Source organism: Mustela nivalis (genome assembly GCF_964662115.1).
Source record: "Mustela nivalis genome assembly, chromosome: X".
Lineage (NCBI taxonomy): Eukaryota > Metazoa > Chordata > Mammalia > Carnivora > Mustelidae > Mustela > Mustela nivalis.
This window is the reverse complement of record NC_139040.1, coordinates 91,833,302-91,851,318: the sequence shown is the minus strand read 5'-3', so window position 1 is coordinate 91,851,318 and position 18,017 is coordinate 91,833,302. Positions and strand designations below refer to the sequence as shown.

Genomic DNA, 18,017 nt, shown 5'->3' with positions numbered 1-18,017 from the left:
CTAGAAAGAGATCATAGAGCTATTGCATGTTGGGCTATGCTACTATAACCATTAGGGCCAGATCCCAAACAAATACAATAGGCCTCCTACCAGCAATGGCCCTTGAGTGAGGATACTAAACAGAAGTATGTGTGTTACAAACCCAGCCACCATCAGAAACATTCAGTGATGACAAAGTGCCCGCATTTTAACCCAGCCTTTGATTTGCTCTACCTAGGACCCCAAGCTACCATACACACACTTAAAATCTTAAAATAATGATCAGGGCTGATGCAAAAGCCAGGTTGTTTTCAACAGTGGAAGGAGTGCTGGGCATAGATTTGGAATTTCCAAGCAATCTAAGGGAAATTTCCCCTGACCTGGTAAAGGCAGGGGACTCAGGGTCAGGTTTCCTACAATTGAGGGCATCACGTGAAATTATCAAGTTACTTGCCTTCAGCACGTGACTGACCCAGCACAGTAAACTGAGGCCCCACTCCTCCATCTATATTATCTATATCCCTATGAATCCCGTATTTATAGCCATTTATATGTATTTTATAATGTACGTAATATATACTTATATTTTAATTTACATACGAACATATAATGTAAAAATCGCCAACTTTAAGGCAGGTCACTGGTTATATCGCCTATGATGTATATTAAACAATACGTATCAATCCAACAGTCTTGTCCTCTCCGGACAGGCCTAATGCTCCAAAACCATCGCTTTGTGTATCGAAAACTGGGTTAAGTATTTATTCTCTTAAACACACTTTGTCAAATCCCTCGCCAGGAGGGACCTTAGCTTCTGTAAACTTTGTACCCATTTGTCAGAGGAGTAAAATCAGTAACTTTGGCACATTGAATATAAAAACCATAAGACCGTCACTCTGCAATTCATGGTATTTAGGGAGAGCCAGAGAGCCCGCACTGCGTCTTAATTTTATTAAACCAACTTCTGAGAGTATTTCCTACAACCCAAACTCAAAAGACCGCCTTTTATTTTGTGTTAACTAGAGAATAAAGGAACGCACGAAAACCCTACTGGGTTTGTTAGAGTTTACAATTTCGAGTTTCCACGGGACGCCACGCCCTGGTGGGTCATCTCATTAACCCCCAAGGGGAAGCAAAACCTGCCCCTTCTGACCCACCTGACCCACGCTCCCAAATCTCCACAGCCTCGTTTCAGCGGCCGGGCACCGCTGTCTGGCATCCACTGCGCATGCCCCGAGTGTGTGACCAATGGGAGCCCGGCGCGCGAGAGGGGAGGTCGGCTATGTTTGTTTCCAAGGCCCAAGGAGAATTCGGTTATCGGCCAATCAGAGCCCACGGCGGTCTCCGACTCCTCACCCGTCAGCCAATTGGGGGCCTGGGTACACTGACCGCGGCTTCTAAGGAATCGAGGTGGGGGCGGTGACAGTGGTTAAGATGGCGGACGTGAGGGAGGAGGGGGGCGCTACCAGAGCGTGAGGCACCCCTGAGGCAGGTGGGAGTCAGGAGGACGGGACGGGAATCTTGGGACAAGCAAGATTCCCTCTCTGTTAGGGATTGAGACAGCTGTCTTAGTCCTCTCCCACAAACGTTATGTTGCCAGGTAGCCGTCCCCTTCCTAGTGGTACGATCTTGGGCGGACTGTTCCATTTCGCATTCCTCCCCAGGCCCGCTGTGGTCCGTTCCAGGCTGCGGCGTTAACCTTCCCGGGGGTTCACAGGGTCAAGGGTGTGGCGTGCGCGGGGGACGTGCTGAGCGGAAAGCAGATACTTCTGGAGTCATACACGTGGAGATTTGGACCCTTGAGGGGTCACACACACTAGGGGTGGACAGTTCTGGTGTCACAGACTAGGGAAGGGACACTTGGGGTCACAAATATTGCGGTCCAGGGAGGTAGCGAGCACCTGTCTAGGGATAGTTGGTGACTTTGAGGGGGGTGGGCAGTGTAGGGACTAGAAGGGACCTTTGGCTACCTGGCTGGCCCAAGGTTAGCAGCCACAAACCTAGAAGGGAGGGGGAGGGCTGGCTGGCAGAGTTTTCCTGCATAGCTTGAGGGAGTAGGGGGGGGAACAAGTGGTGGGTGGGACTTCCAAGGTTGCCAGGGAGGGCTCCAGGAACAAGTCCACAGCCCTGGAGGAATCCGGCTGGGGCATGGGATGCATCTCTGAGATGGTCTTTGCAGCAAGGAAAAGTAGAGAAACGATCATGGGTAGGTGGTCAGGTGTTCTGGGTCTCTGACCATCCACCAGGGGCGGTGGGACTTGAAAGTGCTACGGGGGAGGGTGAGGAGAGGATTGGGGCGAGGGTGGGAGAAGGCTTGGCTTGAGGAATGGTAGTTCATCCATCCAAGTTACTCAGCTATTTCAGAAAAACAACAATAATGCATAATTATAACATGAACTAATCACTTTGCATGAATTACCTCATTTAGCCTTCCCAACAACCTTAACTGCTATTATCTTCACTTTATGGATGAGAGAAGGGAAGCGCTGAGAGGTTCCCAGACTTTAAAGAGGTCCTTAGTGGGGACACCTGCGTGGCTCAGTTGGTTAAGTGTCTGCCTTTGGCTCAGGTCATGATCCCAGGGTCCTAGGATCGAGCCCCTGGGAATGAGAATGCTCCCCACGTCCCCCTCCTTCCGTAGTGGAGAGTCTGCTTCTCCCTCTTCCTCTGCTACCCGCTCCCCTCACCTGCTTGTATATACATACACTCTCGCTCCCTAAAATAAATAAATAAAATATTTAAAGAGAAAAAAAAAATAGCTCATAAGCGGCACAGCCAGAGCCAGGCTGTAGGGCTCCAGAATCTGTGGTTGGAACCACTGCGCCATTTTTTTTCTTTTTTGTTAAAGTAAGCTCTGCGCCCAAGGTGGGGCTTTAACTCCTGGCTCTAAGATCAAGTCACTGCTCTACCAACTGAGTCAGCCGGGTGCCCCACCACTGAGCCATCCTTATCTTTCCAGGTGTCTCGCTTTTCTGTGCGCCCCCATCCTCACTCCACCCCTACCAGAACTAGAAGTCAGCCCCTCTCCTGAGCACCCCTAAAAAGGCACCCACTTGCCCATGGCAACCATGAACGTTTTAGACATCTCCATGTGAGGAGCGCCTGGGTGGCTCAGTGGATTAAAGCCTCTGCCTTCAGCTCAGGTCGTGATCCCAGGGTCCTGGGATCAAGCCCCGCATCGGGCTCTCTGCTCGGCGGGGAGCCTGCTTCCTCCTCTCTCTCTGCCTGCCTCTCTGCCTACTTGTGGTCTCTGTCTGTCAAATAAATAAATAAAATCTTTAAAAAAATAAATAAATAAAATAAAATTTCCTTAAAAAAAAAAAAAGACATCTCCATGTGAGAGGCTGGTCTCTTCAGTGTCCTAGTTCTTCTCTTCCCCCTTCCCTCAGGCAGGAGGGGGGATGAAGAGAGGACAGTAAATCGCAGCACAAATAGCTGGGCTGTAGCATGATTATCCCACAAATACTGACTGATCTGCGTGTAGGTCTTGTGCCGGGGTGGTTGGCATGTGGCAATGAATGAGACAGACAAGGGTCATGTTCCTTCCTGGCCTGGGGGTGTGTTTGGGGAATTCCTGGCTGGCAGATTTTGGTTGTCATGGTGATGGGGGTGCTCCACCTTTGAATGGGCAAGGGCCTAGGATGCTGGGGTACAGCCCCACATCATCAAGACTTGTAATGTACCCGAATGTCATTCCAGGATGGTCAAAGGGTTGGGTCAGGGGGTTGGGCACTGCTGGTTCCTTCAGCCTGTCCTTAGGGAGCACCCTTCAGTCAGGGGTCCATGGAAGGTGGGGGGGTGGTAAGGGGAAGAGAAGGATGGTGTGGCAAAGGAAATGTAGCCATCTTGTCTCAGCTTGGTCCTAGAGGACAGCAGGAGGCCCCTACGTGTGCCCACATCTCTGTGGCCTCAGTCGTGGGCTAGGACCAAAGTGTGGGAGACAGCCCCATGTCTTAGCACTGACTGTGTCTTATTTCCTACTCAGGGCTTGAGACGTGTCAGGCAGGATCTTGTAGGCAATATCCTCTTGGAATAAAGCAAAATAAGCACAGGATATAAACAGGAAATGGTTTTCCATCTGGTGAACCTAGGGCAGGGGGGTGGGGGGGAGGAGGAGGTGGCGGAGGCACATCAGGATGGTCTGAGTTAGGGGGTAGATCCTGGTTCCTTGGGGCTGGGCTTTCTGGGTATTCACTGGCTTACTAAGAAGTAAGCTCTAACTGCTGCTCCCCGCTGTGGCAGACTGACTCATATTCAACCTAATCTCCTGCTGGGAACCATAAAAGCTAAATTAAGGTTCTTGTTCTTGTTTTTAAATCTCTTTGAAGGCCCTGGAGAGCAAATTACCTTTGAGGTCTTCACGTCACCAAAGACTGTCATGCAGTGCGGAAAAGCAAGAATCGATGGGGATACGTAAAAGTGACATAAGCCAGCTCCTGATTCTTGATGCAGGTCTGCGAAGTAATTTAATAATCTGGGTAATATGAAAAAGGATTACTAAAGCACTATGTTCCAGGGTGGGGCGACTTATTCCTGTCAGGGACCAAAATAACAAAACTCTAGTATTTTTAGTTAGAGAAAAGTATACATTTTAAACCTGTCTGCTACTTAGAAGAACAGGAAATATATAACTTTTTAAAAAAAGATTTATTGATGGGCATCTGGGTGGCTTAGTCTATTAAGCATCTGTCTTTGACTCAGGTCGGGACCCAGCTGTCCTGGGATTGAGTCGCACATCGGGTTTCGGGAGTCTGCTTCTTTTTTTTTTTTTCTTTTTTTAAAATATTTTTATTTTAGGAGTGCCTGGGTGGCTTAGTGGGTTAAAGCCTCTGCCTTCGGCTCAGGTCATGATCCCAGGGTCCTGGGATCGAGCCCCACATCGGGCTCTCTGCTCAGCAAGGAGCCTGCTTCCTCCATCTCTCTCTCTCTGCCTGCTTCTCTGCCTACTTGTGATCTCTGTCAAATAAATAAAATAAAAATCTTTTTTAAAGATTTTATTTATTTATAAAGTAAATAAATAATTTATTTATAAATAAAATAAAAATCTTTTTAAAATATTTTATTTATTTATTTGACAGACAGAGATCACAGGTAGGCAGAGAGGCAGGCAGAGAGAGGAAAGGAAGCAGGTTCCCTGTTGAGCAGAGAGCTCCATCCCAGGACCCTGGGATCATGACCTGAGCCAAAGGCAGAGGCTTTAACCCACTGAGCCACCGAGGCGCCCCATGGGAGCCTGCTTCTCCCTCTGCCTGCTTCTCCCCCTACCTGCTTCTCCCCCTGCTTGTGCTCTCTCGATGTTAAATAAATAAATAACTTGGGGTGCCTAAGTGGCGCAGTGGGTTAAAGCCTCTGCCTTTGGCTCAGGTCATGATTCCATGGTTCTGGGATTGAGCCCCACTTCGGGCTCTCTGCTCAGCAGGGAGCCTGCTACCCTTCCTCTCTCTCTCTACCTGCCTCTCTGCCTTCTTGTGATCTCTGTCTCTCAAATAAATAAAATCTTTAAAAAAAAAATAACTTTACAAGTTTTTTTAAAAAATTATTATTTATTTATTCATTCAGTTGAGAGAGAAAGAGAAGCAGAGGGAGAAAGAAACGTAAGTAAACCTCGAGTTGAGCATGGAGCCCCATAGGGAGCTTGATCCCACGACTCCGAGATCATGACCTGAGGTGAAACCAAGAGTCGGACACGCAACGGAATGTGCCAAAATATATAACTTTTAAATGTTAACTTAAAAAACAACCAGCAAATGTAGCAGAAGCTTAAGCCCCTCCCCCTGCTATAAACTTAAGGGAGCCAGATCTAGGGGCAGAGAAGGAAAAAGGAGGAAGAGGGATAAGGAAAGACAGAGAAGGAGCAGAAGAATTTTCTCTCTGGCCCCGATGTGGCCCTTGACAGATTAGGAATCATTTCTCACGTAATTGGCCTCTACTCCACCATTCACAAGCTTGGTGATCTTGGGCACGTTAGCTAACTTCCCTGGGCCTCAGCTTCCTTATTAGTAAAATGGGGATAAGAGTAATGTTTACCTCATGCGGTCATCTGTGAGGGTGAAATGAGTTAATAAATGTAAGGCACTTAGAAAAAAATCAGAAAACACTAAATCACTAATCCCTCACTGATTCCTTCAGTAAACGTTTATTGAGTGTCTAGTTTGTGCCAGATATCGGAGATAGGCTTGATACCTGGCAGGAGTACCTGCTAGGTACCAACCAGGTACCAAGCGTATCTCCGATATCTGGCACGAGAACAATAAACAGCATGAAAATGAATGAATGTGATGGCTTTTTAAGGAAGAAAGCAGGGCCTTGCCCCACGAATAGGCTGGAAGACGCTCCAGGCCCAGACCTACGAAACCGCCTGGTGAGTTGTAGGTACCGGAAGCTGAGTTGTGAGGAGGGGAGGGAGGAATTGCCACTCTGGAATGAGCTTCGAGCCATGTTTCTGGGCAGAACCGTGAGTCCCATCTTGAGAAGTGCCATTTGCCTTCAGGTACCTGGGGATGGCAGTTGCACCCCAGACTTGCTCAGCTCCCCCAGACTGCTGTATGTGGCTGGGAGCTTCCTGTCCGCAAACGGTAAACCAAGGCCCAGGGAGGTGTGAGGACTGAGGGAACAGTTGGGGGAACAAGTTGGGTCAAGTTGGAGATAGGCAAACCCTACAAACCTACCCCTACCCCCTGATTCCCCTCCCAAGTGTATGCCTGCCTGTGCGGACCAGGAGATGTGTAAGGGAGCAAAAGCCAGGAATAGCCCAAACATTTGTTATCAGGACAATACAAATAAACAAATTATACAAACAATGGAATACTGTGGGGCGCCTGGGTGGCTCAGTGGGTTAAAGCCTCTGCCTTCAGCTCAGGTCATGATCCCAGGGTCCTGGGATCTGAGCCTCTCAGCTCAGCAGGGAGCCTGCTTCTCCCCCCCTCTCTCTGCCTGCCTCTCTGCCTACTGTGATCTCTGTCTGTCAAATAAATTTTAAAAATCTTAAAAAAAAAAAAACACAATGGAATACTGTGTAGCAGTGAAAAGGAATGGTCATTGTTACAGGCAGATACAGATCAGAGAGAAGGCACAGAGCACAGTGATGGAAAGTGTGACTCTGGACCCAGCCGGCCTGGCTTGGGATCCAGACTCTGCCACTTGCTAGCTGGGAGCTACTGGGAAAATCAGCGTGCCTCAGTTCTCTCACTTCCCACTAGCAAATGGACCCAGGAAGAGTGTATGTCCCATAGGCTATTAGGAGGATTTAAGGGGGTCAGTATTTACAGAGGTCAGAACACTGGGACATATGTTCAGTGGCTTACATCAGTGTTGGATAAACGTAGGATGTTGTGTGGGGGGAAAAGAAAGCAAGACTCTGAAGATTCCAGACTTTTATTTTATTTTTTAAGAATTTATTTATTAGGATGTCTGGGTGGCTCAGTTGGTTAAGTGGCTGCCTTCGGCTCAGGTCATGATCCCAGCATCCTGGGATGGAGTCCCACATCAGGCTCCTTGCTCGGCAGGGAGCCTGCTTCTCCCTCTGCCTCTAACCTGCCACTCTCTCTGCCTGTGCTTGCACCCTGTCTCTCTCTCTCTACCAAATAAATAAAATCTAAAAAAAAAAAAGAAAGAAAGAAAGAAAAAGAATTTATTTATTTATGGGCGCCTGGGTGGCTCAGTGGGTTAAAACCTCTGCCTTCAGCTCAGGTCATGATCCCAGGGTCCTGGGATCGAGCATCACATTGGGTTCCCTGCTCAGCGGGGAGACTGCTTCCCTTCCTCTCTCTCTACCTGCCTCTCTGCCTTCTTGTGATCTCTGTCTGTCAAATAAATAAATAAAATATTTAAGAAAAAAGAATTTATTTATTTGTCACAGAGAGAGAGAGAGCACAATCAGGGCGAGGGGAAGAAGTAGGCTCCCTGGATATGGGGCTCGATCCCAGTACCCTGGGATCCTGACCTGAGCTGAAGGCCACTGCTTAACCAACTGAGCCACCCAGGTACCCCAAGAATCCAGACTTTTTAAAAGGTTCAAAAGCAATTAGGATTAAATAAGACGTTGCCTGAAGGGATGAGAAGCAGAAAGTGATTTGGGAACTGTGGGGAAGCAGGGGTAAGGGATGGGGAAGTGTGCTGGGTGCCCGAGCATTGCTGGGGGTCTCAGGAGAGAGGTGGGATCCCAGCCCCTCACAATGTCATTAGAGGAAAAGTTTTAACCCAGTAACCCTTCCGCATGAGGGGCTATGGGCCTCAGGCCCAGACCAGCTGGATGCTTTGGGGAGGAAGGAGGCTGCCCAGCCCCCCAACTGCTCCCCACCATTGTGTCCTCCAGCAGAAGTGCAGCAGTGGCCTGGCCTTTGCTCCCAGCCAATCAGAGGAAGAGGGACATGAGCCAGTCAGAGGGAGATGGGCCTCAGGGAGTAAGAAAGAAGGAGGAGGACATGAGCTGGCCCAAAAGATGGGTCTTAACCAGCCAAATGGAGGAGGGCCCCTTTCTAAGGGAGGAGGGTCCGAGCCTGTCCTAGGGAGGGAGGAGGAGGCCAGGCCCACCCAGAGGCCCCTGGAGGACTTGTTTCCCTTGTGGTTTTTTGTACTTCCTGTTCCCCTGCGCACTGCGGAAGTTCCTCTTCTTACCCTGCACCCAGAGCCTGGCTGAAGAGGACAAGGGCAGAAGGCACCATGAGTGGGGGCCCTGTGGGAGGCAGGTCTGGGGGTCGCGGAGGACCAGGGGTTCAGCAGAACATACCCTCCACACTGCTCCAGGACCACGAGAACCAGCGACTTTTCGAGATGCTGGGTCGGAAATGCTGGGTGAGCTGGGGATCTCCTGGCCCTCCCTGTCTCCCTCCCTTTCCTCCTCTTCCTCTCCTCCTCTTCTGCCTCCTCATCTTCCCCATCCTTCTCCTTTCCTCCACTTTCTTTCCCTCTTCCGGTCTTCTTCCCTTCTCCATCATCTCCTCTCCTAAAACCCACTTACCCCCCGTTCACCAATCCCAGGAAGATCTCGGTTGCGATGCCTATCTACTTTCCCTCTGGCTGCGGCTCTTCCCTGAGAGCCAGAACAGCCGTGGACAAGGAAGAACTAGACCTTCTGGCTAACCAGATTCCCCTGAGCCCTGCTCTTCCCTCCCAGACACTGGCCACTGCCGTTGTTCAACTGTACCTGGCATTGCCTCCCGGAGCTGAACACTGGACCAAGGAGCACTGTGGGGCTGTGTGCTTCGTGAAGGATAACCCCCAGAAGTCCTACTTCATCCGTCTTTATGGCCTTCAGGTGATCCCCATCCCCCTTGCTGGATGTGCAAACCAGTTTTCAACTCGCAAATCCAGATCTGTGTCCAAAGCCCCAAGGCCTTGGACAGATCAGTGAACCCCTGAGCCCCAGAACCAAAGACTTCATCCAGATGTCAAACTCTGCTTTGACTTTCTTTGTCTTTGATGATTGACCCCAGAATCCCCAGATCAAGACCTATAATCCCCAACTATTAGTATAGCTCCCAAATCTAATCTGTTTTATGAATTTAAAAAAATGAGCACTGTACTTTTACCTGAACCTCAAATCCGTTCTAAACTCAAGCTTTTGGGTCCCAGAAATCCCCCATCAAAATTTCTGGACCCTAAATGTTTGCCTAGCTGCTAAGCCATAGCTCTGTTTCTTAAATGTCAGATTGCATGTACCTTGACTGAATCCTCCACCCCCAGAACTTTCGGGTCTGTGTGTCTGAACTTCAAATCTGAATACCAGCTCCTAGTACTGGAGCCCTACTTGCCCAAATGAAGGCCCCCGCCTAAAGGAAGGGTGTAAGATGAAGTCTGTGAATGGGCTCAGTTTCCTAGGACTGGAGCCCTAAATCCTCCTATTCAAGCCCACAAGTCTCACCTCTAGGGCCTTGAACCCCAACTCCCCATCCCTGACTGTATATCTAACTCCCATACTGTACCCCAACCCTCCACACCTGACATCTAGACCCCCCAACTCTCTGACAATAAGCTGGAGGTCTCTTATCTGATCCTGGGGCACCAAATTAGGACACTGTTCTCCTTGCCCAGATAACAGAGGCCTGCCACTCAGGGCAAGTCTTTGTGCTAATGCGCTCCCCCCCCCCACCCTGGATCTTTCCAGACTGGCCGTCTGCTCTGGGAACAAGAGCTGTACTCACAGCTGGTCTACTCTACTCCTACCCCCTTCTTCCACACCTTTGCTGGAGATGTGAGTGACTCTTCAATCCCTGGGCCCCAGGTGGGATGTGGGGAGGAGATGGGAAAGGTGCTGGGTAGGGGGGGGCCTGGAAGGCTATTGAGCCCAAGATGTCTGCAGGCCTGCCAGGCAGGGCTGAACTTTGCAGACGAGGGCGAGGCCCAGGTCTTCCGGGCCCTGGTGCAGGAGAAGATCCAAAAAAGGAATCAGAGGCAAAGTGGAGGTGAGGAGGCTTTCGGGGTGGAAAGGAGGTTGGGTGGAAGTGTGTGAAGAGTAGGGAGCTAGAAAAGCCCCTCTTATGGTTCCGGTTCCCAGTCCATCTGTCTCCCCACAGACAGACGCCAGCTACCCCCACCACCGGCGCCAGCCAATGAAGGTGAGTCCTCAAGTTCAAGGAGGGCACTAAGGGGATAGCCCAGGAAACTGTAGCAGAGTTGTAATAGCCCTCTACCCATTCCATCTTTCCAGAGAGAAGAGGAGGGCTCCCACCCCTGCCCCCACACCCAGGTGGAGACCAAGGGGGTGAGTGCTGATTCTTCCCTGTGTCTCTGGGTGGACAGGTGGGTGGGTGAGTAAATGGACAGATGGGTGTGTAGTGGGTGGATGGACGAGTAGTTGGGAGAGTGCAGAGATAAGTGGGCAAAAGGGTGGGTGGAAAGTGGGTGGATAGATGGTTGAGTGGAGGATGAATTGATGGGAAGATGAAAACATCGATGTACAGATGTGTAGGTGAATGAGTATGTGGATATATGGATGAATGGACGGATGGATGTTAGTTAACGAATAAGTGAATGAATTGAACAGTGAATAAATGAATAACTAACACAACATTTCAATTGGTGAAGAAAGCAATGACTGACTGAATGAATGAATAATTTCATTAATTGGTCAATGACCCATGAACGAATGAATCAATACTTAAGCGATCAGATGAGTGAATGAATAAAGAAATGAATTGGTGAAGGTAAGAATGGTTTGTGGAACCCACCCATCCACTTCTCCATAAGCCCTAATTGGACCCTTCACCCACTCCCTCCATGACCACCAGACACACACAGATTCCCCCAACACTTGTCCTGTCTCTTTCCCCTATGCTTTGGCTGGTAGGTGAGTAGGTCAATGGCTCAATCACCCTATTTTCCCCACAGGCCCAGCATCTGGCCAACTGTCCCTGGGGCTAGTAACAGTGGACATCCAGAACCCTGACATCACGAGTTCCCGATACCGTGGGCTCCCAGCGCCTGGGCCTGGCCCAGCTGATAAGAAACGCTCGGGGAAGAAGAAAATCAGCAAGGCCGATATTGGTGCACCAAGTGGATTCAAGTGAGAACCTCTCCCCACTAGTCCTACCAATCCCTGTTGGTGGGGGCAGATGAAAAGATGGACAGGAAGAGAGCTGGGTGGATGGAAGAATGGCATGGTTGGGTGCGTGGGTGGATAGACGAGTGGATAGGTGGGTGGGTACGAGGCCAGGTCTAGGGAGAAGCAAGCAAGGCACCAAAGTTGCAAAATATATAGAGGCAGTTACTCTAAGGGTCATGCAACTGCAATTCGTCACTCTGAGAGTGAGGGGCTCCTTAAATTTTGCATCCTAGACACCTCACTTGCTTCACCTTACTCGCACCCTGGGTGGGCTGATAGGTGAGTGGATGGGTGGGTGGGTAGATGAGTGGTTGGATGAATGTTGAATGAATGAATGAATGGATGGATGGATGGATGGATGGATGCATGCATGCATGAATTAGTTGATTGGGGAATGAATGGGTAAGTGGTTGGATGGATGGGTGGATGGGTGGATGGGTAAATGGGAGGTGGGAGGGTGAGTGGACGGATGGATGGATATCTGGTTGGTTCACAGAGAAGGTGGATGGGGATGAATAGGGCCAGATGCATGGATGAATGGATAGTTCAGTGGATCAGTAGAAGTGTATGGATGAACAGGCAGGCAAAAGAGTGGATGAATTGACAGGTGGGCACACGGGTAGATGGACAAGTGTGTGTGAAGACAGGTGGGCAGACAAATGAGTAAACAGATGTATGTGGGCAGATGAGTAGGAAGACAAATATACGAGAGATCGGTGTTCTGACAGGTGAATGCAAATGGCTAGGTGGACAAATGGATGTGTGAAAGGTTGGTAGAAAAAGGGGTGGATGGACAGTTGGGCATTACAACCCATGGACCCCTTCTAATTCCATCACTACTGTTCTCATTCAGTCACTCATTCACTCACTTAGGACTCATCTATTCATTCTGGCCTCTCAGAGGCCCTCTGGGGAGGGGGAGGGCAAGAGGGCTTCACTAGGAAGGAAGGGAAGGAAGGGGAATGGGGCTTCACTGGGATCTCCTCACCTCCCCCAGACATGTCAGCCACGTGGGGTGGGACCCCCAGAATGGATTTGACGTGAGTAATTCCAAAGACCCCTTGACCCATTTGACTACCCACCTACCCTTCCATAGTCCACTGGCTCAGACCTACTTCCAGACCCCAACCCCTTTTACATTCCTCTCAGATACCCCTGTGGGGTAGATGGACCCAGTGATAATCGGTGCCCCTCCCCTCCCTGCCTTATTCCCCCACCCCTGCCCTGGCCTTCTTCCTCTTGGGCAGGTAAACAATCTGGACCCAGACCTGCGGAGTCTGTTCTCCAGGGCAGGCATCAGTGAGGCCCAGCTCACAGATGCTGAAACCTCCAAACTCATCTACGATTTCATTGAGGACCAGGGTGGCCTGGAGGCTGTGCGGCAGGAAATGAGGCGTCAGGGTGAGCACCCCCTTTCTTCTCCGTCCCCAGTAGCTTATTCCTAAGAAATACACTGTAGTCGCTCAGTCCTCATGAAAACCCTTACACTGTTTGAATCAGGAGTTGGTCACTTGGGGTTCCTGTGTTGCAAGTGAGCAAAATTGAGGCTCTGAAGATAACTAACAGTACCTCTGTGTTATCTCCCCCCTTCAGAGCCTCTTCCACCTCCCCCACCGCCGTCCAGAGGAGGAAACCAGGCTCCCCGGCCCCCCACTATGGGGAGCAACAAGGGTCGTTCTGGTCCACTGCCTCCTGTACCTTTGGGAGGTGCTCCGCCCCCACCAACTCCCCGGGCACCCCCACCCCCAGGCCGAGGGGGCCCTCCACCACCACCCCCTCCAGCCACTGGACGTTCTGGACCACCACCCCCTCCACCCCCTGGAGCTGGAGGGCCCCCTGTGCCTCCACCCCCACCCCCACCGCCCCCACCCCCCAGCTCTGGGGATGGGCCAGTCCCTCCCCCACCTCCTGCTCTGGGGCCTGTGGGGAACCTGGCCCCTGGTGGAGGTCGGGGGGCGCTTTTGGATCAAATCCGCCAGGGAATTCAGCTGAACAAGGTGAAGACGGGTGAGAGGGAGGATTGGGGGTGTCTGGGACTTGGGTGTCAGACTTGGGTGTCAGTCAGGATATCTGGGGCAGGGCTGAAACTGACAGAGGTCCCAGGCTTTTGGGGTTTCAATGACAGGGTGCGGAGGGCAGTGGGGAGAGGCCGGCTGGGAACCCTGAAAGTGACTGGAGTGTATGAGAGTGGGAATAACGTGGGAGGAGCAGGGAGGAGTGCTCCCATCATGGGCCTGGAACCATCTGTGCTGGACCCTCCTTGCTGCAGACGCCTGGGGCCCCCGAGAACTCAGCACTGCAGCCCGCGCCTCAGAGCTCAGAGGGGCTGGTGGGAGCCCTGATGCACGTGATGCAGAAGAGAAGCCGAGCCATCCACTCTTCAGGTGACAGCCTGCCCACTGCCAGGATGGCGCGCCCGCTCCCGGGGGCCAGTGTGGGCTGAAAAACAACCCCCCCAGTTACCAACTGTGGTGACCGCCACCCCATTGTGACTCTGTTATCAATCTCCTTTTTTGGCAGTGTTAACATTGTCATCATGGAACAATCCTATGATTCACTCTTTTTTTGATGATGACATTAATGTTGACATTAACATAAACATATTGCAGAGCATGTCTGCAATATTAATAGGAATACCAGACGCAGGAAGTGTTACCATTAGCCCATAGGTGATGCTGTTCTAAGGAACCTCACCATGGGCAATAAAATTAACTCGAACTCCAGGAGTCAGTAGAGGGACCCGAGCTGATAATGTGGTGATAATACCATAACCAACCCAACGTTTCTGTAATAACGTTGACATTTGTCCCCTGATGTGGCAACACTATTGCCATTATGAGACAATTAGAGGAGGGGAATGTGAACCTCAACCTATTACTGGCGATAGTAATTCACGTTAATCCCAGGATACGTCTGCAAGATTAGTATGAATCTGCTCCATGATGATTATTTTCACAAACCTCATCTTTTTACAGTGAGATCCTCGATAACCTGTGATGGGTCAGTAACATTAACATTAGCCTGCTATAAAACAGTGATATTGTAAAGTACTCTGCCTCTGCTAATAATACTTGAATCCACCCCATTAAGTGACAAACCGAACATTAACCCCTGCGTGACAGTGATATCCCAAGTAACCACGTGTTTGACAATGAGATTGACTTCCATTCCAACTCCAGCCTACACCCTAAATCTCCTGCCTCTGAGGGGCCCCTCCCTCATTCAGCTGCATGGGCCCCCAGGATGCCACAGCCCCCCCAGAGCCCTGAGTCTTGATCTCTCAGATCCCAGGAACTTCACCCCACCCTGGGCCTTTGAACCCTTCTGCCCATCCTGAGTCCTACTTTCTCTCTCCCTCCAGACGAAGGGGAGGACCAGGCCGGCGACGAGGATGAGGACGATGAGTGGGACGACTGAGTCAACCACCCCACCTGTTCTGAGCCTTCTCTCCTGGCAGCTGCTGCTTGGTGCCCCGACTCCTGGCCTCCCAGGCCTCTCAGGCCCTGTTTGTTTCCCGCCAACCCTTCCAATGCAGTTAATTCTGACTAGCAGTAGCTAGGGCCCCTTTATATACAGACTATTTCGGTTCTCCTCACATTAAGGATTTTGAAACCAAAATAAAAGAACTGTCTTTTTGTTTCTCCAAGTCTCAGTTGGTTTATATTCCAAATGTGGAAATGTGGGGTCTTTTATCCCCAAAGTCTCTTTTATTCATCTCTCCCATTTCATTTATTTTATTCACTCATTTGTTTCCTCATTTCTTTCCTTCTTTCTGCCCTTCTTTCTTTCTACAAACATTTGTTGCCAGATGCTACTTTTGGGGCTGGAGCTAAAGCAGCAGGAAGAAAATCTAGTGACACTCACATTCTAGTGGGGGAGACAGATATGAAACCAGGGATCAAATGGAAATTAAAGATAGTTACAGATTGTGACAAGTGCTGTGATATGCTGAGGGGGAACGGCCTTCGGATGGAACATTCAGGGAAAGTCACCAGGATGCCATGACAGCTGTGCAGAACCTAAAGAGAGGGGAGTCAGCCAGTAAATCTTTGGGGGGAGGATATTCCAGGCAGTAGGAACAGCCTGTGCAAAGGCCCTGAGTTGGGGAAAACTTGGTGTGAGGTTGAACATGGTGAATAAGCAGGAATTATTTATTCATTTACTTACTTTGTTATTAAAAAAAAAAAGTCCAATCAACACAATATTAGATCAAGAAAATACTCAGTGGTCAGACTTACTCTCCATGCACACAACTCATACACCAGGATCCTGATGGGCAGGACCCCTCTCTCGATTTTAAAATTTGGTTCTGCCCAGTTCTCAGCACAAACCCAAGTCCCGGCCAGTGGCAATGGAAGAGGCAAAGACTTGTACATATTGGCTCTAGAACCTAGACAAGATGCCCCGCCTCTAAGCCTCAGTTTCTTCATCTCTACAACAGCGGTAACAATATGTAACTGATTTCCAACTCAGATCCCATTGGGTTCCCCCTCCTCTTCTAGGATCCAGAAAAAAATGAACAACTCAAAACTGTCCCTGGTGTCTAAAGCTATTTGCAAGGGAGTGATAGAAGCCTCTGCACATGAGAGCCTTAGCAGAGGATTCTACTCCTTTCCATTTCTGAAAGCTGGTGGATTCAAACCCTCAGGTATCCTGCCTTTAGAGGAGGAGGAGGAGGGGAGTGGGGAGAAAGATAACAGTGAGGAGGAATCCTGAAAGGACAGACTACATCCATCTGCAAGACCAGTGGAAGAATTTTGAGCCATCCTGGGGGTTAGGGGAGGGAGCAAAGGAGAGGCAGGGCCAGGGTGGAGGTGTGGGAGGTGGGAGCTGGCTTTTCTCCTTAAGAATTCCCCCACAGGCACAGAAGCTGAAGAAAGAGGGAGTCTTGGCTTCCTTTTAATTCTTTCACCATTCTTCACCTTCCACTCTACTCCCCACCCCACTTTGGCCAGGTCTCCAGGGGCAAGCTGAGTCTAGGAAGGGCCTGTCAGTATCACTCACCTACCTGCCCACTCCCTGCTAGGAAACCCCAGAAATCCACTGTGCTGGGACCCCTCTCGGTAGGCTTTATCCTGGAGAAGACCATCTATCACACAACCTCTGAATCCCCAGAAGCACTGCCTACAGCAGGCACGGGGTTAGCAGAAAAGTATATTGACCATGGACAAGTGGTTTGACCTTCCCAGGCCTCAGTTTTCTCGATCTTTAAACTGAGACTAAAAATGCATTACTTCGCAGGGTTGTGGAGAGAATTCAAGTGTCTGCAAAGTGCCTGGCTCCTTGAGGCATCTACAAATATTAGATGCTGCTGTTGCTGTTCTTCCTCCTACTGCCGGTTGGTCCTGAGTCACCGTTGATCAAAAAATGCACCATTATTGTGTGTATCACCAGGAGAGACAAAAAAGTACTGCGAATTAAATTATGACTCACCAGTGCTTGGGAGACGCAGCCGGATTTCAGAGATGTTACAGAATTAAGTGTTCCTGGAATCTGGCTGGGGATGTTCTTTAACCTGCGTTCTGGTTCTACACGTATGTTTGCTTATGAAAACTCATGACACTGATCACCCGTGGTCTGTGCCCTCTTCTGTACGTGTGGTACACTCGAATACGAGGTTTATATTAAAAACAAGTCAAACCTGTACAGCTTGGAATGGGTAAGACCTTATATTGGCCCCAGTACTGGGCAAGGCAATATATGCTTGGCACTAATTTAATGCTGAATGAACAGACAAATGGCTGGGAGTGGGACACAAGAATAATAGGGTGGTATGGGGCGCCTGGGTGGCTCAGTGGGTCAAAGCCTCTGCCTTCGGCTCAGGTCAGGATCCCAGGGTCCTGGGATCGAGCCCCGCATTGGGCTCTCTGCTCAGCGGGGAGCCTGCTTCCCTTCCTCTCTCTCTGCCTGCCTCTCTGCCTGCTTATGATCTCTGTCAAATAAATAAATGAAATCTTTTAAAAAAAAAAGAATAGGGTGGCCTCTTACTTTTTTTTTCTTTAAAGATTTTATTTATTTATTTGACAGAGAGAGAGGGAGAAGCAGGCTCCCCGCTGAGCAGAGAGCTCGATGAAGGGCTCTATCCCAGGACCCTGGGATCATGACTTGAGCTGAAGGCAGAGGCTTTAACTCACTGAGCCACCCAGGCACCCCTGGCCTCTTACTTTTGAGGTCTCCTGGACAGATGCTAGTCTGGAAAGATTCATTTCCACATGAGTGGGAGGTGCCCACCCCAAGGTCACTCATATGAGGTTTTACTGATGAAGAAACTGCCTAAGGTCACACAATTTAGTAAATGGCGGAGCTGGGATTTGAACCCAGGTAGCTAGGCTTCAAGATCTAAGCCTTTACCTACTATATTACATATTCTTTTATATATACAGTTTGGGGAGGACGAAGGTATGAAAATTAATAAAGGGAAACCTTACTAAAATGGACTCAGGATGCTAGAAGGGGAGCCTGGGTAGAGGAAACTTACTACTCAATGTCAGTTACA

The 18,017-nt window shown here is 49.9% G+C and overlaps 1 protein-coding gene and 1 long non-coding RNA gene across 3 annotated transcripts; both read left to right on the top strand.

The window, feature by feature from the left end:
- Nucleotides 1-1,241: 1,241 nt before the first annotated feature.
- On the top strand, nucleotides 1,242-5,599 carry LOC309856295. The gene is made up of 3 exons (XR_014307145.1): nucleotides 1,242-1,389; nucleotides 4,308-4,431; nucleotides 5,539-5,599. It is a non-coding gene; the product is annotated as an uncharacterized lncRNA (long non-coding RNA).
- Nucleotides 5,600-8,583: 2,984 nt separating this feature from the next.
- WAS (WASP actin nucleation promoting factor) lies at nucleotides 8,584-15,167 on the top strand. Of its 2 annotated transcripts, none has more exons than XM_082717242.1 (12): nucleotides 8,584-8,772; nucleotides 9,095-9,235; nucleotides 10,085-10,171; nucleotides 10,280-10,382; nucleotides 10,494-10,535; nucleotides 10,628-10,681; nucleotides 11,308-11,482; nucleotides 12,519-12,561; nucleotides 12,769-12,922; nucleotides 13,115-13,528; nucleotides 13,791-13,905; nucleotides 14,883-15,167. In XM_082717242.1, exons 1-12 carry the CDS (start codon nucleotides 8,641-8,643, stop codon nucleotides 14,914-14,916), a joined length of 1,494 nt encoding a protein of 497 aa, XP_082573368.1. In that variant the 5' UTR covers nucleotides 8,584-8,640; the 3' UTR covers nucleotides 14,917-15,167. The 2 variants fall into 2 exon arrangements, with proteins under 2 accessions (XP_082573368.1, XP_082573367.1); XM_082717241.1 differs by having other exon boundaries at nucleotides 8,588-8,772; nucleotides 13,115-13,518.
- The last annotated feature ends 2,850 nt before the right edge of the window (nucleotides 15,168-18,017 follow it).

Excerpts from the sequence above, each read along its gene's own strand:
- WAS (XM_082717241.1), top strand. The coding sequence starts at position 8,641 with ATGAGTGGGGGCCCTGTGGGAGGCAGGTCTGGGGGTCGCGGAGGACCA. Across the intron at positions 9,236-10,084 it reads TCCGTCTTTATGGCCTTCAG|ACTGGCCGTCTGCTCTGGGA; the intron begins GTGATCCCCATC and ends GGATCTTTCCAG. Across the intron at positions 10,682-11,307 it reads CCCAGGTGGAGACCAAGGGG|GCCCAGCATCTGGCCAACTG; the intron begins GTGAGTGCTGAT and ends TTTTCCCCACAG.